This window comes from Amphiura filiformis, chromosome 15 (genome assembly GCF_039555335.1).
Source record: "Amphiura filiformis chromosome 15, Afil_fr2py, whole genome shotgun sequence".
Taxonomy (NCBI): Eukaryota; Metazoa; Echinodermata; class Ophiuroidea; order Amphilepidida; family Amphiuridae; genus Amphiura; species Amphiura filiformis.
In genome coordinates, this window is record NC_092642.1 from 38,595,912 (window position 1) to 38,619,974 (window position 24,063).

Below are 24,063 nucleotides of genomic sequence, written 5' to 3' on the forward strand. Positions count from 1 at the left end.
ATTGTTTTGAACAAGTGTGCCAATTGTTTTGAGCAAGTGTGCCAATTATTTTTTTTCGCTGATTGTAGGTAATTTGGACAAGATAGCAAAATGCATGTTAATCAAAATTCCCCCTCCCCCGCACACTGGGGTGGGGTAGTGTGGAGAGGGGAGGGAGGGGCTGCAATTGATGAGCCACTTTACTGTTTCCATGCTATCTCCATACACCTTTTCAGGAGAACTTTTTTTACAAAAAACACTAATCATGCGCGAGCATCAGAATATATTCAACCAATCGATTTCTGGAGATTTCAGCGTGTATTTGATCACACAGTGAACACCGTCTTTAACACGCTGCATCAAGTAAGAGCAAACGCAGTAGTTTATTGATGGGGCGGTCGCTGGTTTGTAATTTGTTGTGATGTTTTTGTTTATTGCATGTGACATCTTTTTTAACTAATTACCGAAGATTTGGCAAACAGCTGAAGGAAGAAACCACAGGATTGACAAAGGCAGCAATAAAATGTTGATTACCTTTAATGTATGTCTTATAACAACATGAACATTACATTAGTTTTTCCCAATCTCATTTTCATTTAATAAATGGGGAGGGAGGTGGTCAGGCTTGCACTGTAATGTAACATGTTTTACAACTTTTATCATTTTTTTCTTCTTTAACTCCAACATGCTCAGCTGCTTATCAGAATCATTCACACCAAATTGCATCCCAATAGGAAGTGAACCCTTGGCCCAAGATGAAATGGCATGCCTACTTTTGGCATAGCTCCATACAATCACACACATAGTAGCATACCATGGCATTTTCCAAAGCAGGTATAAATATACATTTTGGTACATAAATGAAAAATATTCTCTTAAAACAACACAGCCAAAGTGACAGTACTTATGACAATGATTTGATTAGGTGTAAGAAAAAATATTGTTTGTTTGTTTGTCTTATTCAAAATAACATGTGACAGTTTATGCACATTTCTATGAAAAAAATAGTCAAAACATGAATGTGAAAATTGATCTTTCGAACAAATATAATTTTGTTTTTATTCACTTGGTGCTAGAAGAACTGGAAACGTGTATGTGGGTAAAATAAGCACTCCGTAGTTTTTGGATTGTTATTTTCTTTCTTTTAGGGTTGGTCGAGTTGCAGCAAACAAAATTTTTAACCCCACACCTTGTTGCCGATTCAGTCAATAAGGCAACTAGTAACTTGACAAACAAAGTGGCACTCATATATACTGACAATGATACTATGATAGTGACAGATTATTCAAGTAATCACTACTCACCTCGATGCATTATTTGATGCTTTTCACGTAGATAATTTAGACCTTTCAGAACCTGCAAAAAATTGATGATATTATCAATTAGACAATTAATGTATTAAATTATATAGCCCAGTTTTATAATATCATCAGATTTAAATGCATAGCACATTGCTTGTATGCCTGGAAGATTTTTTTCTCATACGATTTACGGCAACACTTTCAAATGAGTTGGCGAGCTGATCCAGGCTGCAATGGTTATTCTAATTAGGGCACTGCATCTGCTTATGCATTGTCCACAAGCCTTACACCACTGTGATCAGCAATTCCAAATAAATGTGCTGAGGCCTTGTGTGTTTGGTGTACCGCACTACTTTTTGCTTCAAACGTGCAATCAGCTTTCTTTTGAGGAATAGATCACAAAGTGCTCCTTTGATGTAAGATAAAAATTAGGTCACTCCCTGTACTGCTACTGTGACTTTGCCTAAGATCTTCTCTGGTATTTATATTGGGTCTGTCTCTATACTTACTGCTACTGTGACTTTGCCTAAGATCTTCTCTGGTATTTATATTGGGTCTGTCTCTATACTTACTGCTACTGTGACTTTGCCTAAGATCTTCTCTGGTATTTATATTGGGTCTGTCTTTATACTTACTGCTACTGTGACTTTGCCTAAGATCTTCTCTGGTATTTATATTGGGTCTGTCTCTATACTTACTGCTACTGGACTTTGCCTAAGATCTTCTCTGGTATTTATATTGGGTCTGTCTCTATACTTACTGCTACTGTGACTTTGCCTAAGATCTTCTCTGGTATTTATATTGGGTCTGTCTCTATACTTACTGCTACTGTGACTTTGCCTAAGATCATCTATGGTATTTATATTGGGTCTGTCTCTATACTTACTGCTACTGTGACTTTGCCTAAGATCATCTATGGTATTTATATTAGGGCTGTCTCTATACTTACTGCTACTGTGACTTTGCCTAAGATCTTCTCTGGTATTTATATTGGGTCTGTCTCTATACTTACTGCTACTGTGACTTTGCCTAAGATCATCTATGGTATTTATATTGGGTCTGTCTCTATACTTACTGCTACTGTGACTTTGCCTAAGATTTTCTCTGGTATTTATATTGGGTCTGTCTCTATACTTACTGCTACTGTGACTTTGCCTAAGATCTTCTCTGGTATTTATATTGGGTCTGTCTCTATACTTACTGCTACTGTGACTTTGCCTATAAAGATCTTCTCTGGTATTTATATTGGGTCTGTCTCTATACTTACTGCTACTGTGACTTTGCCTAAGATCATCTATGGTATTTATATTGGGTCTGTCTCTATACTTACTGCTACTGTGACTTTGCCTAAGATCATCTATGGTATTTATATTGGGTCTGTCTCTATACTTACTGCTACTGTGACTTTGCCTATAAAGATCTTCTCTGGTATTTATATTGGGTCTGTCTCTATACTTACTGCAACTGTGACTTTGCCTAAGATCTTCTCTGGTATTTATATTGGGTCTGTCTCTATACTTACTGCTACTGTGACTTTGCCTAAGATCTTCTCTGGTATTTATATTGGGTCTGTCTCTATACTTACTGCTACTGTGACTTTGCCTAAGATCTTCTCTGGTATTTATATTGGGTCTGTCTCTATACTTACTGCTACTGTGACTTTGCCTAAGATCTTCTCTGGTATTTATATTGGGTCTTTCTCTATACTTACTGCTACTGTGACTTTGCCTAAGATTTTCTCTGGTATTTATATTGGGTCTGTCTCTATACTTACTGCTACTGTGACTTTGCCTAAGATTTTCTCTGGTATTTATATTGGGTCTGTCTCTATACTTACTGCTACTGTGACTTTGCCTAAGATTTTCTCTGGTATTTATATTGGGTCTGTCTCTATACTTACTGCTACTGTGACTTTGCCTAAGATCTTCTCTGGTATTTATATTGGGTCTGTCTCTATACTTACTGCTACTGTGACTTTGCCTAAGATTTTCTCCGGTATCCTACCATTCTCTGCCTTTTTCAATACAAGATCCAATGAACCACCATCCTGTCAACATAAAAAAAACCACACAAAACCAAAAATTTATTAACAATTACCCCTAGTGAAATTACAGAACTTCTTCCTGCATTGTAATGAAGACAGGTAATCGAAATCTGCACTTTTTTTTACATAATGAGCCATTGTGGATGAATGCAACGATGTGCAATATTATAAATTAGGCCAGTTGTGTTTTAGCAAAATGTACTACCATCAGGGTTATAGGTAGGCAAATTTTAGTGCCAGGTGAAATTTATATGAAATGGTAAAAAAAATTGAAATTTTGATAAGAATTGCTAAATTTTTATACTGATTGTTCATTGATTTTGAAACATTTGAGACTGGAGTGCCGGGTATCTGGGTCAAAATTAACTTCAGTGCCGGGTGGAAATTAAAGAGTGCCAGGCGGGTCCGCCCGCCACCGCCCAGCGTACCTACAACCCTGGCTACCATTAACTTTTATCATTTCTTACTTTGTAAAAAACTTTCTGAATTATTGAAAAAGCCTTAAGGGGAACTTTATAACACATTTAAGACCCCAATTTGATTGTACCTTTAATCACACACATACAAAGACATTGTACAGTCATGTAAATAGTAAAGAGTGATTATATAGGCTCTTCCTGATTAAACCATGTCAGGGTGACACGTTGTTTTAAAATTTTACATCCCCACTTACATAGTCTCTTTCTGACTCACTGAGGGCGAGACAAAATATTAACATAACATTGTCATCAATTAAAATTATTTAATCTCTTATCGACTTATGTATACAACCAAGGCCATTAACGGAGGCCCCCTTCAATTCAGTGTTTCATTTTTTTATTTTTTTTTGCTTTTTGAGTATCAAATCTACATCAACTTTTGAGGTGGTTTTGCTAATTTTTTTAGTAAATTTCTAGTGTTTCATTATTTTTGTTGAAAATCTACATCAAATTTTGAGGTGTTTTTGCTAATTTTCTTAGTAAATTTAAAGTGTTTCATTTTTTTTTTGCTGAAGTATCAAATCTACATCAGGTGTTTTTGCTCATTTTCTTTTATTTGTAATAACTAAAATTTCCATAATTTGGAATCCTATTGACACTTGCAAGTAGGCCCATATACCTGCATTTACCCGAATGTTCAACAAAAATATTGAAACTTACATACAAAGTATATTTACACTGCATGTGTTCAATTACTTAAACACATTGTGTCACAAGTACAATGTAGATTGTATATAGAGCAAGCAATGTTGTGTGCCCACAACACTTTTCACTAAATGTCACAAATCTGTTTGACACTTTTCTTTCCATATACCGTATTCATTCCAATAAGCGCCCATGCCCCAATAAGCGCACACCCAGGCTATTTTCAATTTGCTAAAGGGTATCATTATTTTAATGTAAGTGACAGATAGACGTTGATACAGTGAAATAGCTGGAGGACTGCACATCCTGTGTAAACTTGTAATGCATTTTCAACATCAGAAAAGCTACTAGAACGTGTCAGGACCCTTTTATAACATACGTAAATTCGTCTCTAATAAACGGCCCTCACAAAAAATTCGGTAAACCAGGTAAAAAATAAGCGCCCACCCAAAATGATTTTGTTAAGCCCTGGGCGCTTATTGGAATGAATACGGTACATGATTTTGTTTGAATGTCTCGTTTGGACCTCGTCCCATTAGGACCCAAGTGTGTCTCCACATGGAAAGACCATATAACCCCCTGAGAAATACCTGCAGATCTAACATTGCCTCTGATTGGTCAATTACATGATATCTTCACTTTAATCACCAATCAGAATGGAGGTTTGCAAATAATTCACCCCAATTTTTTTTGCATAGTGAAATTATTCTTACAATGTTGCTGATTGGGCCAATTGATAATGAAAACTTCTTTTTGGCCAATCGGCAGGTAGTTCTCATGGGGTTAAACAAACATAACATTTCATGGTAATTAATGAGAAGTTCCTTGGTCTTACAAGTGTTTGTATTTGATCTCCTTGCATGTACATTGTATGTATGTATGTTAGTCATTGTGAACCTTCACTGTAATGATAATGCTTCAGGTAATGGTACTAATTAATTTACCGGTAGCAGATATTTTTCCTAAGTTGCTGACAACTTTGGCTACAGATCTATACAGAATCCATTTTGCGAGTCTTGGGGACATATCTACAAGTTTGCATCATATTATATAAAATGGATACGGACTTGTGGGTCACAAACAGAAGGTAGGCACCGTGTTCGCGACCCAGAATAGCCCCATTTTACACTAGATTTGTCCAGCTTTGCTTTTAAATTATATTTCACTAATTATATTTCACCAACTGGTTTAAATTTTTGTTTTTTTAAACCACCAATTATAAATCTGTCCGTTTTCTTAAGCACATTTTTTTTAAATATACTTGTTTAAGGTGGGTCAGAGGGGAGCATGACTTAGCTGTGTTTGCACTCAAATATTGAGACAAATAAAGCTGACACACAAGAGTTAAGGTGGGTCAGAAGGGAGCATGTACTAACCGTGTTTGCACTCAAATATTGAGACAAATAAAGCTGACACACAAGAGTTAAGGTGGGTCAGAGGGAGCATGTACTAACCGTGTTTGCACTCAAATATTGAGACAAATAAAGCTGACACACAAGAGTTAAGGTGGGTCAGAGGGAGCATGTACTAACCGTGTTTGCACTCAAATATTGAGACAAATTAAGCTGACACATAAGCGTAATGGTATTGGTTCTAGAAAGGATATCCCTAGGCATAAGGGATGCCATTTCAGCCCCATGTGCATGATTTTTCGGGGGGTGGGGGGAATGGCCAAAATGTGATCATTGGGTTATTTCCTTCATGTAATTTTACACAAAATTAGGGTTAGGGTTAAGGTTAGGGTTAGTTTAGGGTTAGGGTTATGGTTATGATTAGGGTTAGGATTTATAGCTTACACTAAATAATTACATGAAGGATCGACCGATTATTGGCTTCCTTGACATGTGCCCTTTAAGATCAAACAATGTATTAATATTAATAAGTACACTGCAGTTTCTTAGTTATATGGTTCAAGGTGGAAAAAATGTGGCTCCTGACGTCCCACTTGTCTAAATACTATACCCTGAATACCATCCAAATATCTGATAACCTTTACAATCTACTAAACCCGGCCTATTTATAGATAATTTTTTTTCAATAGCACATTGTCTCTATTATTTATGAAGGACATCACAAACTAGTACAATACATTGTTATTGTGAGCACCTGTTGTACTTGACAATAAAAAAGTGTTAAATGCTGGGATGTGAATGCAATTTACAACTGTTTTCATTTTCACACAATATTTTAGTATTTATACATTAATGATTGCACAAATTATTCTGTCCAAACACAAGCTCGCACCTACATACATTTTTTGAACAGTCACATACAGTTGCAAGCAAACATGCTTGCAATAACGCAATTCTGTAAAACCACAGATCTATTCAAGATCTATGACAAAAACATTGGCTGAATGAAACACTGAAAAAAGAATTCACATGCAAGTGAATCATTTTGTTATGTATATGCTATTAAGGGTATACGAGGTATTGTTGGTCGAAGCAGCCAATTCATTATCTGAATCAATATATTATTTAAAAATAACACTTTGGTGTTTTGCAAAAGTTCATTCTACAAATCATATACCGGTACTTTGAAAACTTGCTTAATTTATTGTTGTTAATGAGTTATGTACGTTTTACAATTTAAGTGTTGTTGTTTCAGCCCTCTTTACAACATAACTCAAGAACCACAGGACCTACAAGAGTATATCTGTGATATTTGAATTCTTCTAAACGCTCGCTATGAATTGAGCAATGCAATTTTTGCTAAAGCTCACTACCATTTGCAAGATGCTGTGAACTACATTCTTTTGTTCGACCAACAATACATCGTATACCCTTAAAGCTTCAATCGTGCTGAATGACATAAATTTTACAATATTTGGATTAAGAATTTCTACACTTGCTCAAAGCTACAGGTAAAAATTTCCCAGGAAAAATTAAGTTTCAATTGATTTATTTAGGAGTGCCTGGTCGGAGTGGCCTTGTTTTCTTCAGTCTACAGGTACAGTATTCTACCTAATTTTACCCTTCTCTAGTCTGGGTTCTAGTCTCCTACTGAATTGTTCATGTTCCAATTGTCTACTTGCCCCCTTTCAATGCACCAGTACAAATAATTGGTCAATGTCTTAATGTCATTAAAACCTTCCGGCTTAGGATATGATCATTTTGACTTCAGATACATGTAGTGTAATTCCCATTTTGCTCTCATTTCATCATTTTTAATAAGCCGCCACCCCCTCAAATATCTCAAATAATGTGCGCTAATTAGATTTGACCAGCCTCCCCAATACTGGCTTTAAAGCGCAGTTCCCCTGCTTGTGTTATCTTGTCAAGGGAAGTTATTAAAGCAGTATTTAGAAGAAGAAGGTCACTAATTAGATTGAATATGCTGGTATCTTCGATCAATTCTTTTCTGTCCATTCTTTTTAATAAATTCAATTCGCGCAACCTGCATGTAACATGTAAGTTTTTAAATCTTGGCTTCAATTTGATCAAGTCTGGTCCTATCAGAACCAAAGAGTATTTCCACACAGAATGACCCATTCAAAAGCAAATCATTGCATTTGTAAACATAAAATTCAAAATTTAAATCCAATTAAATTTGAAGTACTGGTAATGAATAATTACACTGCATGTCTTGTGTTGATTTGCATTGAAAACCTATAAAGTGTTACTTAATTGAATTCACATGTTTTTTCAAAAAGCAAATATCTTCATAAAAAATAATAACAAAATAAATTGCAAACTGTGAAAATATCAACATGGCAAATATTACGTGGCGTTGACACTAAATCTGCACTGATATTATAGCTTATTAAAACGTCTCAATATATTTCCCTTAGATGTGATGACCACTTGAAAGAATGCCTTTGGGCTCCATATGGGGCAATAAGGATGTCACTTATATGCAAATAATTGTATTCATATAACGAAGACTCGTCAGTGTTGACTTATAAGCTGCAGAATCACCTGGTCCATAAAACGCAGGACACATACATTGTAACACTGGATTGGGTGAGTCGTTCAAGACTTAGTTCCAACGCTGACTAGTAAATCTTGTTAATAACATTAAGCTGTGACACAGACACAACCAAATTGCATCTAGGAGGATCTAAGTGCACATGCAGAAACACACAAAAATGAGCACATAAAATACATGTCTGCAATGTCAAATATATTGGCGTGATGAGGTGGGGTGCGAGGAAGAGACAGATATTAAGAGATGGGAGGCAGATATTAAGAGATATTAAGAGAGAGGGAGACAAAAAGAGAGAGAGAGAGAGACAAACAAAGTGAGAGAGAGTGAAGATGCAAAGACAGGGACAATGAAAGGAGACATAGAAAGAAGGAAATCTTATTTACAAGCCCGGGATTTACAAGTTGAAATTTTGTCAGGATATGAAAATTATCACCAGGTTTAAAATCCTGCTTTGCTACACATAGAGCCCTACATATTTATAAATTATATTAAAAAATCATAAGATATCAATTTGTGAAAAAGGGAATAATATAATACTACAACAAGCAGCATTATCCAATAGGTACTTTTTTATCTAATTTTTGGCTATTAAAAATTGTACAGAAAAACCCCAATTCAGTATAAATAGGCTTATACAAGAAATGTACAAATAGCTTAATTTCAAAATTAAAAATATTTTTAAAATAAAATTTTGCACTTCACATTACTAGTATATTGTAACACTAAATCAGAATAACAAAGCACAAATTGCACAACATACATGTAATAGCCCTAATGCGTATGACCTATGGAATGCAAAAAATATAGGCATTTTTCCATCTGTCAGATCTCCATCATGCATAAAAATTAATTAATTACTTCCAAAGTACACAATGGTCTACAATGCGAGTACATTTCCCCATGCACTACAAATCAGAAGTCAATCCAGATTTCCAAATTTTACTTTCTGGAGCGTAAACTTGCTGTAAGTAAAAAACCCCAATTAAGACAGATAAAATTTAAAGTACCCCAATTAGGGCTGATATTCGGTACTATCATGACAGTGGGGTTTCCCTGATTTGCTGGATATGTGTCTATTTATGGCTCCTAGATTCATCCAGGTGCTTCCATTTAATCATTCCCAGGGTAGCAGAGCTAATATACTGAGACATATTTATATTGAATTTCCATCTGTTTAAAATGTTGCACACATTGTACACATGACAGGACTATATGTACATATTTAAACAGGTAACTGCGGTAAGCATGAATTTTTCCCCAAAACGATTTCCCAATAAGCTCAGGTTATTGAATTTGGTTATTTTGAGTTCAAACATTTTTGGACAAATTCATGTTTGCAACTATATCATTTACTTATGTTTTTCTTTTATGTTTTATTTTAAATTTCAATTGCAAAACTTATTTACAGATTTTTATGATTTTTAGAGTCACTTGCTACAAAAACAAAAGCCCGGTTGAACCTGTTTGTGCACTCGTAGAACAGGGTGGGGTGTTTTTTGACGCCTTGTGCTTGTAACAGTACCACATTATGGGGTCAGTGTGATGTGCATTACTCAGATATGTATGGTCATAATTTCATTTTGTCACTTTCATATTAACAGTTTTAGTTCCACATCCACATCCATACCCCACCCCTATCATATTTCATTACAAATGAGTGGGTTTATATACCCAAGTCAGTAGGGTACCCTTTAATAGTAAAATAAAAATAGGTCAGCGCCCCTATCATATTTCATTACAAAGGAGTGGGTTAATATACCCAAGCAGTAGGGTACCCTTTAATAGTAAAATAAAAATAGGTCAGCGCCCCTATCATATTTCATTACAAAGGAGTGGGTTAATATACCCAAGCAGTAGGGTACCCTTTAATAGTAAAATAAAAATAGGTCAGCGCCCCTATCATATTTCATTACAAAGGAGTGGGTTAATATACCCAAGTCAGTAGGGTACCCTTTAATAGTAAAATAAAAATAGGTCAGCGCCCCTATCATATTTCATTACAAAGGAGTGGGTTAATATACCCAAGCAGTAGGGTACCCTTTAATAGTAAAATAAAAATAGGTCAGCGCCCCTATCATATTTCATTACAAAGGAGTGGGTTAATATACCCAAGTCAATAGGGTACCCTTTAATAGTAAAATAAAAATAGGACAGCGGTTCCAAATAGGTCAACCGAAGATACAGTGAACACCACCATTTATAGAACAGCTACATGTACATGTATCTCAAGGTTTTAACTTTTAAATAGCAATGATGGATTGAGCGCAAAACACAAATTGGTCCAGCTACATAATGTGTGAGTTTTTAAAGTACAGTATTGGGTGAGAGAAAATTTCAACCTGTTTTACAAGTTGTCCTCTAGAGACCTTTGATCTCAATGCGACCCAGTCTGAATGTGACCCAAAGTCGGTTGAAATTGTATTTTAAATGTTCATCTAAGACTAAATTGGCAGATACAAGATCATGCGACCATTTATAAAATAGAAGAAAATCAAACTTACCATGTGCTCCATGCAAATACTGATTTCGCCATCGCTGTAAAATGCTCCATAGAAACCTACAATATATGGTGAGTTGCATTCGTGTAATACCTTCAACTCCCGGATAATTTGATTCCTGATCGCAGGCTTGATTTCTAGACGAATTAACTGAAAAATACAACAAACAAAACATCCCTAGTATCGCACACACATATTCTAATTAATAATATCAGAGATGTTTAATCAATATTTAGACACAAATGAAGTTTGGTACCCATTGATATTGCTGCGTTTTCTGATGATCTTCTCACCCAAGGTGTGTAGCTAGCAGAAATTGAATGTCAGGCAGCAATTTACAGAATATGCATGATTCAGCAAAATTTCAACAAAAGTGGACAATTTAAGGATAAATTTGGTATAATACACATGTATGTATGGGTTTTTTTTAGCTTGAGCGGTAGGCTCTAGCATCAAAATGAACCTTCAGTGGTGGGCGCCAGAAGTGAGTGGTGGTTTTACCGCCCACTACCACCCACTGTAGCTACAACCCCGTTCTCATGCCTATCTAATTTTTGACTGTTATGTCTCTCTGCCATCCGAATTGCCTCTCTGATCTCTTGTCTTCTCTTGTATCTAGTCAGCAAAAACATCCAGTGGACGCATCACATCAATCAACTTGACCATAAATGGTGAGCACTACGTATTAATTCTGGCCTTGTTTTACCTTCCATACTACAGAGTGCCTTGCATGAATTGCTCCATGACTGCAAACTTGAATGTGTCCAGACTCCAGACCAGGGTTCCCGCTACACCGAGTTTTGGGGTCTTTTAGTACAGTAAAATCATAAGGGACTCCATATTTTTCAAATGTTGAAAATTATGGAGTCCACCTGGACCCCATCATTTGAGACTAACATGTGATAATCGTGTCAAAATTTGTGTCTAATAAAGACCGCCAAAAATTGTTTGGGATCCCATAGTTTTCAAATTTTGCAGATTATGGGGTCCAACTGAACCCCATAATATTTGGACCTACATTTTGTAGCGGGAGCCCTGCTCCAGACTGGTGCTATTGATCACTGATGCTGGAAACACATTCCACTTCCGGACAGATGAAGGGAAAAAGAAGTATATCTCCAAGCGGCAAGGCTGATTAGTGGCTCTGGCTGATCTTTCCATCAGTAATTCTTGAGCTTGATATTGGTTGTTATGTTAGCAGGTTTGTATCCTTCTTTTTTAGAAGTAATTTGGCCACTCCCAATTCATTTTCCATGGTGTTACGGTGTGATAACTGACTGTGGGACATCAGTATTGTCTTGGGAACTCATGCAAGATCCACTACTTAAAGACAACCAAGCAAACTACGGAAGGGACCATCTGGAAAGCATGCCTAAAAAGCTGGTGGATACCAATCATCATCATTATGACAAAGCCACCATCCAACTGCCAAAAAATTAAACTGTTGCGAGTATCAAAATGTACATCACCCAAGTCTCCAGTGTTACAAAGAAAGAACATTGAACATTAATTGTTGGTCCAGCAAATTAAGCTGAGAACTACATGTACTTAAAATGGAACTCGGCCTGGAAAAGGTGTTTATTTTTCTCGAAATGTAAACCAGAATTCCCACAGAATGTATCACTCAAGTCTCCAATGTTACAAAGAACGAACATCGAACATTAATGTTTGGTTCAGCAATTTGAAAAGCTGAGAACCACTTAAAGTGGAAAGCTAGAAACATATGCCTGGAAAACGTGTTTATTTTAAAGGTAACCCAAAATTCCCACAAAATAACAGCTTGTTAAAATTTCATATAAATGTGTTTCTTTATCTGATGAAGCAAAATTTCCCTCCTGATGCCAACATTTGTTTCCCACATTTCTAGGCCTTATATATTCTAGGAAGTTAAAATAAATCTTATACTTCATGTGAAAAGCTAGTTGAAATAGCTCTGCAAAACAGAAAACTTGGTCACAATATCATAACATTTTTTCCCTAGAGTTGGCTGATTCATAATTTGTCACATTATTTTTGTCCTTATAAATTGATATTAATTATAACCCACTTCCATTCCAGTGCAAATTCGTCACATTAACATTCAGGGAACTAGGTGGGTTCATGTAGGTTGTCTGTGGGACCTATTTTTTTCCTTACTTTGCTTATGGCAATCTTACTTTCTTCAATCATGAAAAAAGGGATGACTAAAGGCATCAACCCTCAATACCATGAATAAATATTCAAATGGAATTCCTTTAGAATAATCTAGCACTGTAGGGTTTCAATGTGGGCTTTAAAGAATGGTATACACAATCACAGTAAACAGAATGCATGCTGCTGTTTATATGTTTTAAAATGTTTTCAAAATTATTCGATCATTTCTGTTTCAGAAGAAAGTGCAATAATTCATTATAGCGTGCTACGCTGCGCTGCGCAGTGCGCATGGGCATTAACCCACAAGCCCCAGCATACTTTCCAGTCTTACTTCTTATATCCCTGAACCCTAGTCCTAATTCAAACCCTAAACTCTAACCCAAAACCCAAACCTCAGAATTTATGATAATGCTAAGGTAAGAGGTAGAGCCCACATTCTAGAAAATAATGACCACTGTGGCCCAAGACAGAGCGGTAGCAAGCGGAGCAGCCGGGAGACCATGGCCATGGCAGCCCTACTTTTTGAGAAATTTGTTGTTTTCTAATGTTTATTCCGATTTGGGCATGTTATTTGCATTTTGGCCGCCCCACATTTGTGATGGATGCCCCCCCCCATTTTTCAACCTTGCTACAGCCACGGCGGCCCAAGACATTAAATAAAAACCATTTAGCAACAATTAGGGGCTTGCAGCTAAAACATACCACAATAAACCAACACAGCCAGGATCAGCTCTCTGAGTTCCCGTACATGTAACCAAGACTAAGCAGTTGCAAACATGAAAATTTGAAAGTGGATCCATTAATATACTAATTTTTCAAGAAAGACCCATCGATATACCAAAAGTCAAAATGTTCGGCCGAATTTTACCCAAATTGTCTTAGTTTTTACCAATTTTCCCAAAAATTTTGGTGAACTTTCAGAATTTTTGGCTAGATCCAGGCAAAATTGGGCTATTTGCCAAAAAAATTGAGAAAATTTTGAAAAGAAGGACCCATATCCATATCACCAAAATTGGCCTAGAAAAAGGGGTTATACCAAAACTAAGGCTAAAAATGCTACCCATGTTTACGTCATGTCCCTGTAAGGTCATATGTACTTGGTACCCCCTGGGCACCAATGCATGGAGTGTAATGCCTTACTGACTTAACTTGACTGCTAAATTCAGACTTTGCAAACTTGACTACATGTAGGAGCATTATTTATTAATAAATAAATGGTAGGGTATAAAGTCAACCAAATTTTCTACTCACTTTTCTAGCCATAGTAAGTTTGCTGGGTTTGTGTTTTACTTTGGTGACCACGCCACCATTACCCGCTCCCAACTCTTCTAACTTCTCCAAATCGTCACCGTTTAGCTCTCCTAGCGCTAACACTGTTGCTTTCATTGTCAAGAAGGACTCCAATCTCCATCGTTGTTCTTCATCCATTTCTAATTCATCTAGTTTTTTGGTAAGGGCTTCCACGTTTGGACCGGTCACACTTCGCCTGGAAAGAAAATTAGTAGCAAAATTATTTCACTTAAAACACTGTATCGTATCACCTGAGCATCACAGCACAATTTGTATCATAATTTTTAATTAATGAACGTGTGCATTTTTTGTGTTTCCTACCATAAATACAAAACCCAATCACAAATAAAACAGGGAATCCTGGTCTAAATTGAGCATTCATACATACTCACGATATAACGACGTTTCTGATTGGATTTGGGCCCTTTTTTGCTGGTCATAAATTCCGTTTATGACCAGTACGCAGGGCATAAAAAAGCTGCGTCACGCAGCGTTGGAACCCAATTAACACGATTCACTAGTGTTGCGTACACGTGCATGTCACCGCGCCCATCTCACGCAGAGCGCAAAAGATGACGCGTATCACGCGTTGACTCCCGGCCGTTGACCTCATAAGCCGAGCTGCTTCCTGTAAGTAGGCCTACTCATTTTCTTCCAATTTATGAAGGAAAACGGTATGGAAATGTTATTTAAACTTGTAAACCCTTATTATTTTCATCTGTATTGAATTGCTAAGAATGTTGGGTATGTATGAACGGTCACGCCTCGGGCATAAACAGCGATCATGCCCGAAATCCTATGAATGAACCCCTAATTCACAAGTGCAAATAATGTTTCAAAATAACCAGGTACCCAGGAGATATTTACCCAATGGTCATCAAGGGTCGCGCTAGGCTGCGTTTTTGCATCCCGGACCCACCAAAACCCGAATCTCACACATGAATATTGCAAAAGCAGTGAGTTATTGCGTCCCGTCGTACGCAACAAAAATTCCCACAACTTGCATTATGCACATCATTTTCGAAGCAACTGAACCCCTGAAATACCAGATTATGGCCTCAGGGATTGAGTTTTAAGGCGTGCGAGTGCGATTCGCACGCGCCGCACGCCTGAAAATACGCCGAGGGTGCGATTTTCGCACACCTAAAAAAAAAAAAAAAAAAAAAAATTATTTTTTTTTTAAGTTTTTATTTTTATTTAGAATGTCCCTGAACTTAAAAATGTCCCTGGAAATATTTTTAATTTTTTTAAAACTTGAAAAAAAAATTACAAAAGATTTAAAAAATTATAAATTCATGTTCAAAATAGGCAAATTTATAATTGATGTTCACATTACAACCTATTTATGAAGTAAAGAAGCATACAAAACAAATGCATTTTAAAATCATTCATAGATTATTATGTGAACATAATTTACAAATTTGCCTATTTTAAACAAGGATTTATAATTTTTTTTTTTTTTTTTTTAATTTTTTTTTTTTAATTAAAAAAAAATTCCAGGGACATTCTAAAGTTCCAGGACATTCTAGGGACATTCTAAATCCAAAAAAAAAACTAATTTAAAAAAAAAAAAATTACAAATGACACTAGCAATCAGTCCAAAGTCCAGGGACATCTATGCAGTATACACCATTCATTACCCCAGAGCTTTTACCATGGCCATTTAAAAAAAGTACATGTATGTTGTCACAATTGCTAAGTTTTAGCTGAAAATGAAATCATAGTCATACACCAGTTTTGAAAAAAGCACACCTTGGTTTATTTAGGTGTGCGATTTGCAGCACACCTAAAAGCACACCTCGGGTTATCCAGGCGTGCGATTTACAGCACACCAGTCACATTGCAAAACTCAATGCCTGTGGCCTAATTTACTTCAATAATTAATATTATGCAAAGTAATACTGCTTTGTGATTGAAAATTTTGACAGCAAAACAGCCGTGATATAGCGAAAATACGGCGAGATCTCTGGTTACCATTGTACTGGCAACTACAGACAATAGAGGGCAGTATTAAAAGTATTATTGGGCAGCCAGTGGCGGGCGGTAAATATTAGGTAATTATACTAATTTGATTGAAATAAAAAATTAAATAAAAAAAAAAAAAAGGAAAAGAAAAACAAAAAAAAAAAGAAAGAAGAAAAAAAAAGAAAAAAAAAAAAAAGAAAAAAAAAAAGAAGAAAAAAAAAGAAAGAAAAAAGAAAAGAAAAAAAAAAAGAAAAAAGAAAGGAAAAAAAAAAAGAAAGAAAAAAAAAGAAAGAAAAAAGAATGAAAGAAAAAAAAAATACAATAATATTTAATAAACACCCTGCCCCCCACCCCAAAATAGCATGGTAACACACAAACAGATTGAATTGGCTATAGACAATTAGTACATGTAATAGTTGGGACCCCCGATATTTCTTTAGGGACCCCCCATTTTTGCATTTTCTGTTAGCTCAGGGGTCCCCCCGAGCTTTTGGACCTAGCGCTACCCTTGATGGTCATAACATTTTAGCTCCTGGTCCACACCAAAATTATATGAACCAGGCTCTACATTTTTTTTAAATAGATCTCGGGCGGGTACCCGCAAACCCGCCCGAAAATCTGTGCCTTTAAAAGTGACCAAGTTGCAGTCATTTCCAATTAAGCTTCTAGATGACCTTTGACCTGGTTTGGTCTCTTGTTGAAACTAAAAGCGTATCTCCCACGTCTTCAAATTTATTTCCATCAAGTATTTTTCCAATCAGAACCATTTTTCTGAAATTTCACTAAAATTGTGTATGACCTCTGTGTGACCTTTGACCTTATTGTCATTGATACCTTACATGACCTGCCTCAAAAAGCATGTGAATTTGGGCTTTAAAAATAGGCTGAACAAAATTACTGAAAAGCCTGAAATTCTCATGCCTGGCCTTGACCTCAAGTCCCCCACCCAGTGAACAAATATTGCTACCAAATCTGAGTTCACTAGCAGTCATTGTTTGAAGTTTTTTAAGTGGTTGTCCACCAGACATGCAGATAACAGTTTTTGGTTGCCGCCAACTAGGCCCGTTATCGATTGTCGAAAATATTGATATTCAGAAAATTCATAGACTTCCGACATGTTGGTACACTCAATGGTAGTATCGATACACAAACGATATAACACACATGCTTAGATTATCCCAAATTACCAATCTCCCAATTCAAAGCTGAGCCATCATGTTGTCTCAAACCCCTCCAGAAGACTTTGCAGTCATTTTGTATGTACAGTAGAGGGCCTATTCTACAGAGGTGTTTTGATTTCAATACATCAATGAGTGCAACCCAATTCACTTTAGGCCAAGTAAAAAATAAAACATGTTTCACGTCCGGGTTTTCGAAAAAAAGCAGGAAGAGGGGGCTTTTTATTTTCTATTTTTTATCGCAAAATTGGTGTAAATACCCATACTTGGAGCTGTTTTAGCGTATACATACAATAATGCCTGGAAAAAGGAGGAGGCCCTTTTTTATTTGTTGTTCTGAGAGTTACACCCCTCTAATGATCACAAAACCTTCCTAAAATGTGTCTGGTATCTTAACAAGGCTATAGAAAGCATCCCAACTTCCTAGACATATTTTTTGAAAAGTTATAACTGAATTTCAAAAAATAAAAAGATATTTGAGGAAACCTCTAAAAAGGAAGCGGGAGGGGACGTGAAACATGTTTATTTTTTTATTTGGCCTTATATTGTGTGTTTGGATGCATCGATTGAGTACCTGATATATAGCAAAATTCTTTGTTTAAAATGTTGTTCCAAGCGGAATAATTTGAGACCACTTTGATCAATATCAGAGCATTTTTTACTTTTTTTTTACTCCTGTGGACAATGGTAGAGACCAAAATTTAAAACATTTGATCTTTATGTCTGTGCCAGTAACTCAAACTATACTTTTTCTGAATCCTAGTATAAATGAGAGGAATACATTATTGTATTTGGATGGCTTTAATCCATATTCGCCCCATTTCGCATTACCACTAATTCTGTTGTTCAGGAGGGTGTTGAGCCACTAGCAAGCAAAAACATTGGTGACATTCCATTTTTGTTTAGCTCAAACACAATTGATGACAGCTCAAGGTATTCAAGTTATTATGTAATCATTCCTGGCAAAAAGTGGTAAATGTGTAAGTTGTGTATCATGGGTATGCACTACTCAAGGCTAGCGTATCCATAGCCTTCAAAAATTCTGCATTCAATCAGACGCAGAACTGTAAAACCTGGTCGGGAAATGTGCGTCCCACAAAATTTTTGTGCGTCCGTACATGTTGATATGTTGGGCAACAGGGAATACAATTTTACAAAGCCCCAATTGCCGGTATTGGATTGCATTACATCGCAGTTTGATGCATATATTTGACTATTTCCTTCCACTTTCCTGATGAGATTTTAAAGATTTATGTAAATATTATTGTCAATAACAAATTAATAGAGCTAGGTTGACAAAAATGGGGGTCTGCAGGGACCCCTAAATTTGCAGAAAATTTAAAAACAGGGGGTCCGAACTCTATTTTGGTGGGTCCGGGACCCCAAAAAGCAAATTAGCGCTACCCCTGTCAGCGTGCACAATCGATCGCGCTATTGTGTCATTCCACTAAACTTGCAACATTACAAAAAAAGATGTACATTCATACTCTCATGATCGAGAAACTATTATTTTAGCTATGGTCACGTGTCATATGGTGGGGCACATTTGCGTTACAAACACTGATTTTGATCATTTGTCTTCATTTTCACTTAAATTGATGCATGTCTAAAACTATACATCTCACACCAACAAAACTATACATTTTTGGAAAGCTAATGTTCCAAGGAATCCAACAATGCAAAATTGATGTTGGTATACAGGGTGTGTAAGAAAATATATAGGGTGATGATATCATGAAAAAAAAAATTTTCCTAGAAAATTGATAATTTATTGCATTTGCTACTGATATGGAATACCTCTAATGTAATCTAATTTTGTGGCAGGCAACACTATGAGCTTTAATAAAATGTATACTTTTACTATGTTATGATTGGCCAAAGTGGTGATACAGGGTGTGAAAATGTACGTAACTTTACGCACCAAATGTTGATTACATTTTTGAAAATATTTTCTTTAGAGTGTATCCTACATTTATTTTAACTGCATATTTGGATTCCCTGGGTAAAATGCTTTCCAAAAATGTATACTTTTCCTATCTTAGGGTGTATAATTCTCAAGTAACAACAATTTAAAGCCAAAACGCATGCGTTGTGACTGAAAATCTTGGCATTTGTGTGTAGTGAATAGGGAAAAATTGTGGGTCTTGTGACTTGCGGTTCTCAGTGAGTACTTGAAAACATGAAATAGATCAAACTAATAGTTGAATATGAATAATGAATGAACAAGCTTTGACTTGAGATATGATTTGCATGTATAGCACAGAATTTGGCAATGATAAAATTTAAAATTCAAAAAGATATCATGTTTCCACAACATTTCTCATAGAGATTGCACATACTCCTCTACCGCTTATCCTCTACCGCTTATCCTCCAGGTTTATCCTCGTTAACATTTTAATATTTTTCACTAATTAAACAAATGATAATTTCAAATTGTGAAACATATTTGAAAAGTAGAATAATCAAGCTGTATAATGAGCCCAAACTTTATGCAATTGGACAAAGAATAGCTCTGTACCAACAAGTTAAATCTGGAAGAGGAGAGAAAAATGTAACGCCTCCCACTATTTTGGGGTCCCACCATATAACACATGACCCTATAACAATGAATTTACGAAAAACGGCCGCATGTGATTTGAAAAAGTGAAAATAATAAACCATATAAACAAATGGTATTGGTACACATTATTGTTGTTACTTGGCAGCCGGTCGCCAAGGTTGGAGCTTCAGTATGACTTGCCCTGAACGTATATGTTCGGAAGAGACGGATACATTGCATGAGAGCCTGCCAATTTAAGCTTCCTATATAATATCAAATCAATTGCACATAATATACGAAGTCACAAACTTACAAACTTCAATATGCACTTGAAATACAGCAGACCAGCTGTTAATTATTACCGATCCTGTAGAATAACTTACATAATCGTCCATTTCATGGAATCCTGTTGCTCAGAATTGCCAATTTCATTTTTATCTGTCAAATGCACAGAACATCATCCAGCCATGCCTCTTCTGCTAAAACTGGAGGGAATGTCCTTTAGTGTGAGAATACCCTGTCTCTTGTATACAGTGTGCTTGATGCTATTATAAGCAGCCAGCAGGGATTTCCAGGTTAGATCAGGGAAGGCAGACCATGGTCAGACACATCATAGACCCTAGAAACTAGTCTATGGACACATGAACCCTCAGGCCCCTCTGTGGCCAAAACCAGCATGCTCAGTGCATGCATGGATAGAATGACATCCAAGAATGATTTGGAAATACTTCAGAAAAAACATTGATCTATAAGCAATATAGGCCTTTTATAGTCAATTGGGTATTTAAAGGTTTTGTGTTCAATTTCGAGCAAAAGTAAAGTAATTTTTAAAAAAGGAAGAAAGAAGAGGAAAAAGGCAGAAGCCTTGAATCAAGGCTATGTGATTGGTTGCAAAAGCCATTCTTTGAAATCGTAAGCTAATCAATGAACACAACGGCCTTTTACGGTATTAATTAATGTGACTTGCCAGTAAAGTACGTCTAACCTGATTGGTTTACAAAACTACTTTGATAATTGCTATACAGTCAGCGTGCTCGATGCAACAACCTCATAGAGGTTTTCGAGAGGCGAATTCGCGTGGTGATCCAGCGATCGAGTTTAAATTCAGGTTGACAACTGCTCTCGCGCGAGATCGCAGGTGCAATAACAATACATGGACACAATCAGTGACTTACACAATGGCATAATGAATTATTTATGACATGCATCGGCTGGATTTTACGATCGAGGTAAGGTTTTTGGCCTGTCCCTGCGTGAATATCCTTAGTTTTCAGCATCAATAAAGATACTTGCGATGACCAGTATTTTGCGGACACTTTGATAACAGGTAACTTTTATAGGTCATAGGGTAGAAACTATAGTTGTACAATTTGTACGAAATATACATTTTGTTATAGGCCTAAAATGTTTACAAAAATATATTGGTCCATACGTTGTGCTTGTATTCAGTTGTTCGACGTATACGAGAAGTCTAGCCAAGCATTTGCTCACCGATAGCTTCACATTTAATAGAGACCATTGCTAGGGACAGGCACATCTGAGCGAGGGCGCTATTTATTTTACTTGATAATAAAGCCCTATGTAAATCTGTGCCATTTTGTGCCACTGAAAACACCATTTTTGGAGAAAATGATGAATAAAACCAAAATTAATCTGTTTCAGATGCTCTAGTTTGCATTGACAACAGATTCAATGCTTTAGGAAACAGAATGCAACATTGACTTCACTTCTGAATATTTTTTTCTGTGAGATATGCCTTGGTGAAAATCACCGTTTGGTCAAAAAGGGGGGTCAAAAGGGGCATTTTTGGGAAAAATTCTATTTTGACCCAAAATTCATCTTCTGACAAAAGGGAAACATGGTTTGACAAAAACTTTCATCCTTTTCACATAACAATTCCAGTTTACTTATTTGCTGGGAGAAAGCACTTTTTTGTTATCGCTTGGGTTATCGCTTGGGAAAAAAAACACACTGGTAACAAAAGTTACACATATTATTGGGGCAAGGAATCCAATTATTACACTGAAATTTCAGTGACTCAAAACACTCGGTTCAGTATATATGATAGGAAAAGAGGTACATCCTAGCTGTACCTCATTTCTTATCATAAATAATGAACCGCTTGTCTTGGGTCACTGAAATTTCAGTGTAGTAATTGAATTCCTTGCCCCTATAATATACATAACTTTTGTTACCACTGTGTTATTAGTTTTTGAGAAAAATGCAAAAAAGTCATAAATTTATGGAGGGGTGTACCGTGTAGTACCCCCTTAATAGAATTAATTTGAAATTTTTATGCCTGTCCCTACCATTGCATTCAAAATCTAGTCGGATTCGCTGAAGCATGACACCGTCCGTGTCAAGCAATGGAAGTTCAGAAGTAAACACAGCCAATCACGACAGGCGATTGCATCAAAATTGTTGCTAAAATTACACATCAGCAAAAGTTTAGACTGTCCAAAATAGATTAGGCAAATCCTACTCAAATTTGGCTGTACTCAATTACTTATATCAAAATAACTTTCATTCAAATTTCAAAATTAACAGAATAAATAACCTCTGGTGCAAAAAATTGCACCGCTGTCTGACTGAAAAAAGATAGCAAAGCACTCTAGCATCGCCATTGAATGCGTAACTATCGTGTGCAAAATTCGAAGCTAGAGTTCTCAACTCGAGTAAGACACAACGCTTGGTCATGTTGGTACATTGTCCAAGAACTTAATAAAGTCAACTTAGAATTTATATTTTAAAACTTACTCTGCTGAGCTGCCTGTAGGAGGTGTACTTCCATCGCCATTTGGTTCCGTTACCATTAACGTCAGATTCTTGATGTTCTTTTTCGAAGACATTTTGACCACTGCTGTTGATTTTTCTTACAAATTTACGGAATCAAAACAATTTGTATCAAGTTTCTTTCAGATTCAGTTTCACAAAAGCAGATTTCTGATTCTTAAAAAGGAAGAACTGTCGCCTTGAAGAGACACTTAACAATCAATAACTTAGCTGATCGACTATTATTGGATTAACTGAGCTTGGCACTGCAATGACTGACAGTGCCACTTGTTTCCAACTGAGCTATGTAAATTGAGTATACACAGAACAGTGAAGTCCCAACAAAAATGGCTGTCCAGCCGGACAGCAATGAAAGCCGGCGACGAAAGCGACTCCGTCGTAAAATTTCTGGAGATTCTGAAACTATAGCTATTGCCCGATAATGAACTCGATTCTTCTGAATACAACTATTTTACTAGTTGAGAAAACGTCGATTTTATTGAGCTCATTTTGTTGTAAACATATCCAGATAGAGGAAGCACCGACTGATCCGATCGCTGTCATTGATGATCCAGGTTATAACTTGTTTTTATTCGTTTCATAACTAATTGATTGATTTATGCACATAATTGTTGTTTCCTTTCCTTCTTTACTTACGTTTCAACGAAAATTATCACATAGCTTTTGATACTATATCAATTATATTTAAATGTTGTTCCTTCGATTTCATCATATTTTAGGACACATTTGGGAAATGTTATTTTGACTTTTGTAATACTTGAAACGGATGCAATAAAGACAATTTAGGAAGCAAGGTGTTACAACTTGTAGTAAGGCCGACTATTGCTATTTTAAACAAATTATGCATTTTATGATAAAAGTTTTTACGTTTTCAATTCCGGGTTTGGTGATTTTCTCAGAGCGAAAAAATCCGGGAAAAATGAGGAACTTGAGGAAAAATAAAAACGAAAAGGGGTGCCGCGAGAGAACAATTAAGGGGCTGGCTATTGCTATTTTTAACAAATTATGCATTTTATGATAAAAAAATGTTACGTTTTCAATCCCGGGCCACAAGTTTGCGTTTGATGATTTTCTCAGAGCGAAAAAATCCGGGGAAAATGAGGAACTTGAGGAAAAGAGGACTAAAAACGAAAAGGGGAGCGGTACCAGAAGGGGGCTGGCATTTTCTTCGGAAGGGATGGGTCCCAAATATATGGGGGGGTGTCATACATTTTTGGAGAGAAAAATAGGGGGATCATAACTTGAATTTTTGATGACCAATGTAGTCACAAAATGACCACAGATCCGGGCCA

The 24,063-nt window shown here is 36.2% G+C and overlaps 1 protein-coding gene across 1 annotated transcript in view; it reads right to left on the reverse strand.

Annotated features, from left to right (window-relative positions):
• The window catches only part of LOC140171608 (dual specificity mitogen-activated protein kinase kinase 1-like), a 38,688-nt gene extending 15,375 nt beyond the window's left edge, over nt 1-23,313 (reverse strand). The window contains 5 exon segments of the mRNA XM_072194893.1: nt 1,284-1,335; nt 3,244-3,327; nt 10,877-11,023; nt 14,258-14,492; nt 22,736-23,313. Of these exon segments, the coding sequence (XP_072050994.1) occupies nt 1,284-1,335; nt 3,244-3,327; nt 10,877-11,023; nt 14,258-14,492; nt 22,736-22,827 (610 nt within the window). The 5' untranslated portion in view covers nt 22,828-23,313.
• Nucleotides 23,314-24,063: the final 750 nt, after the last annotated feature.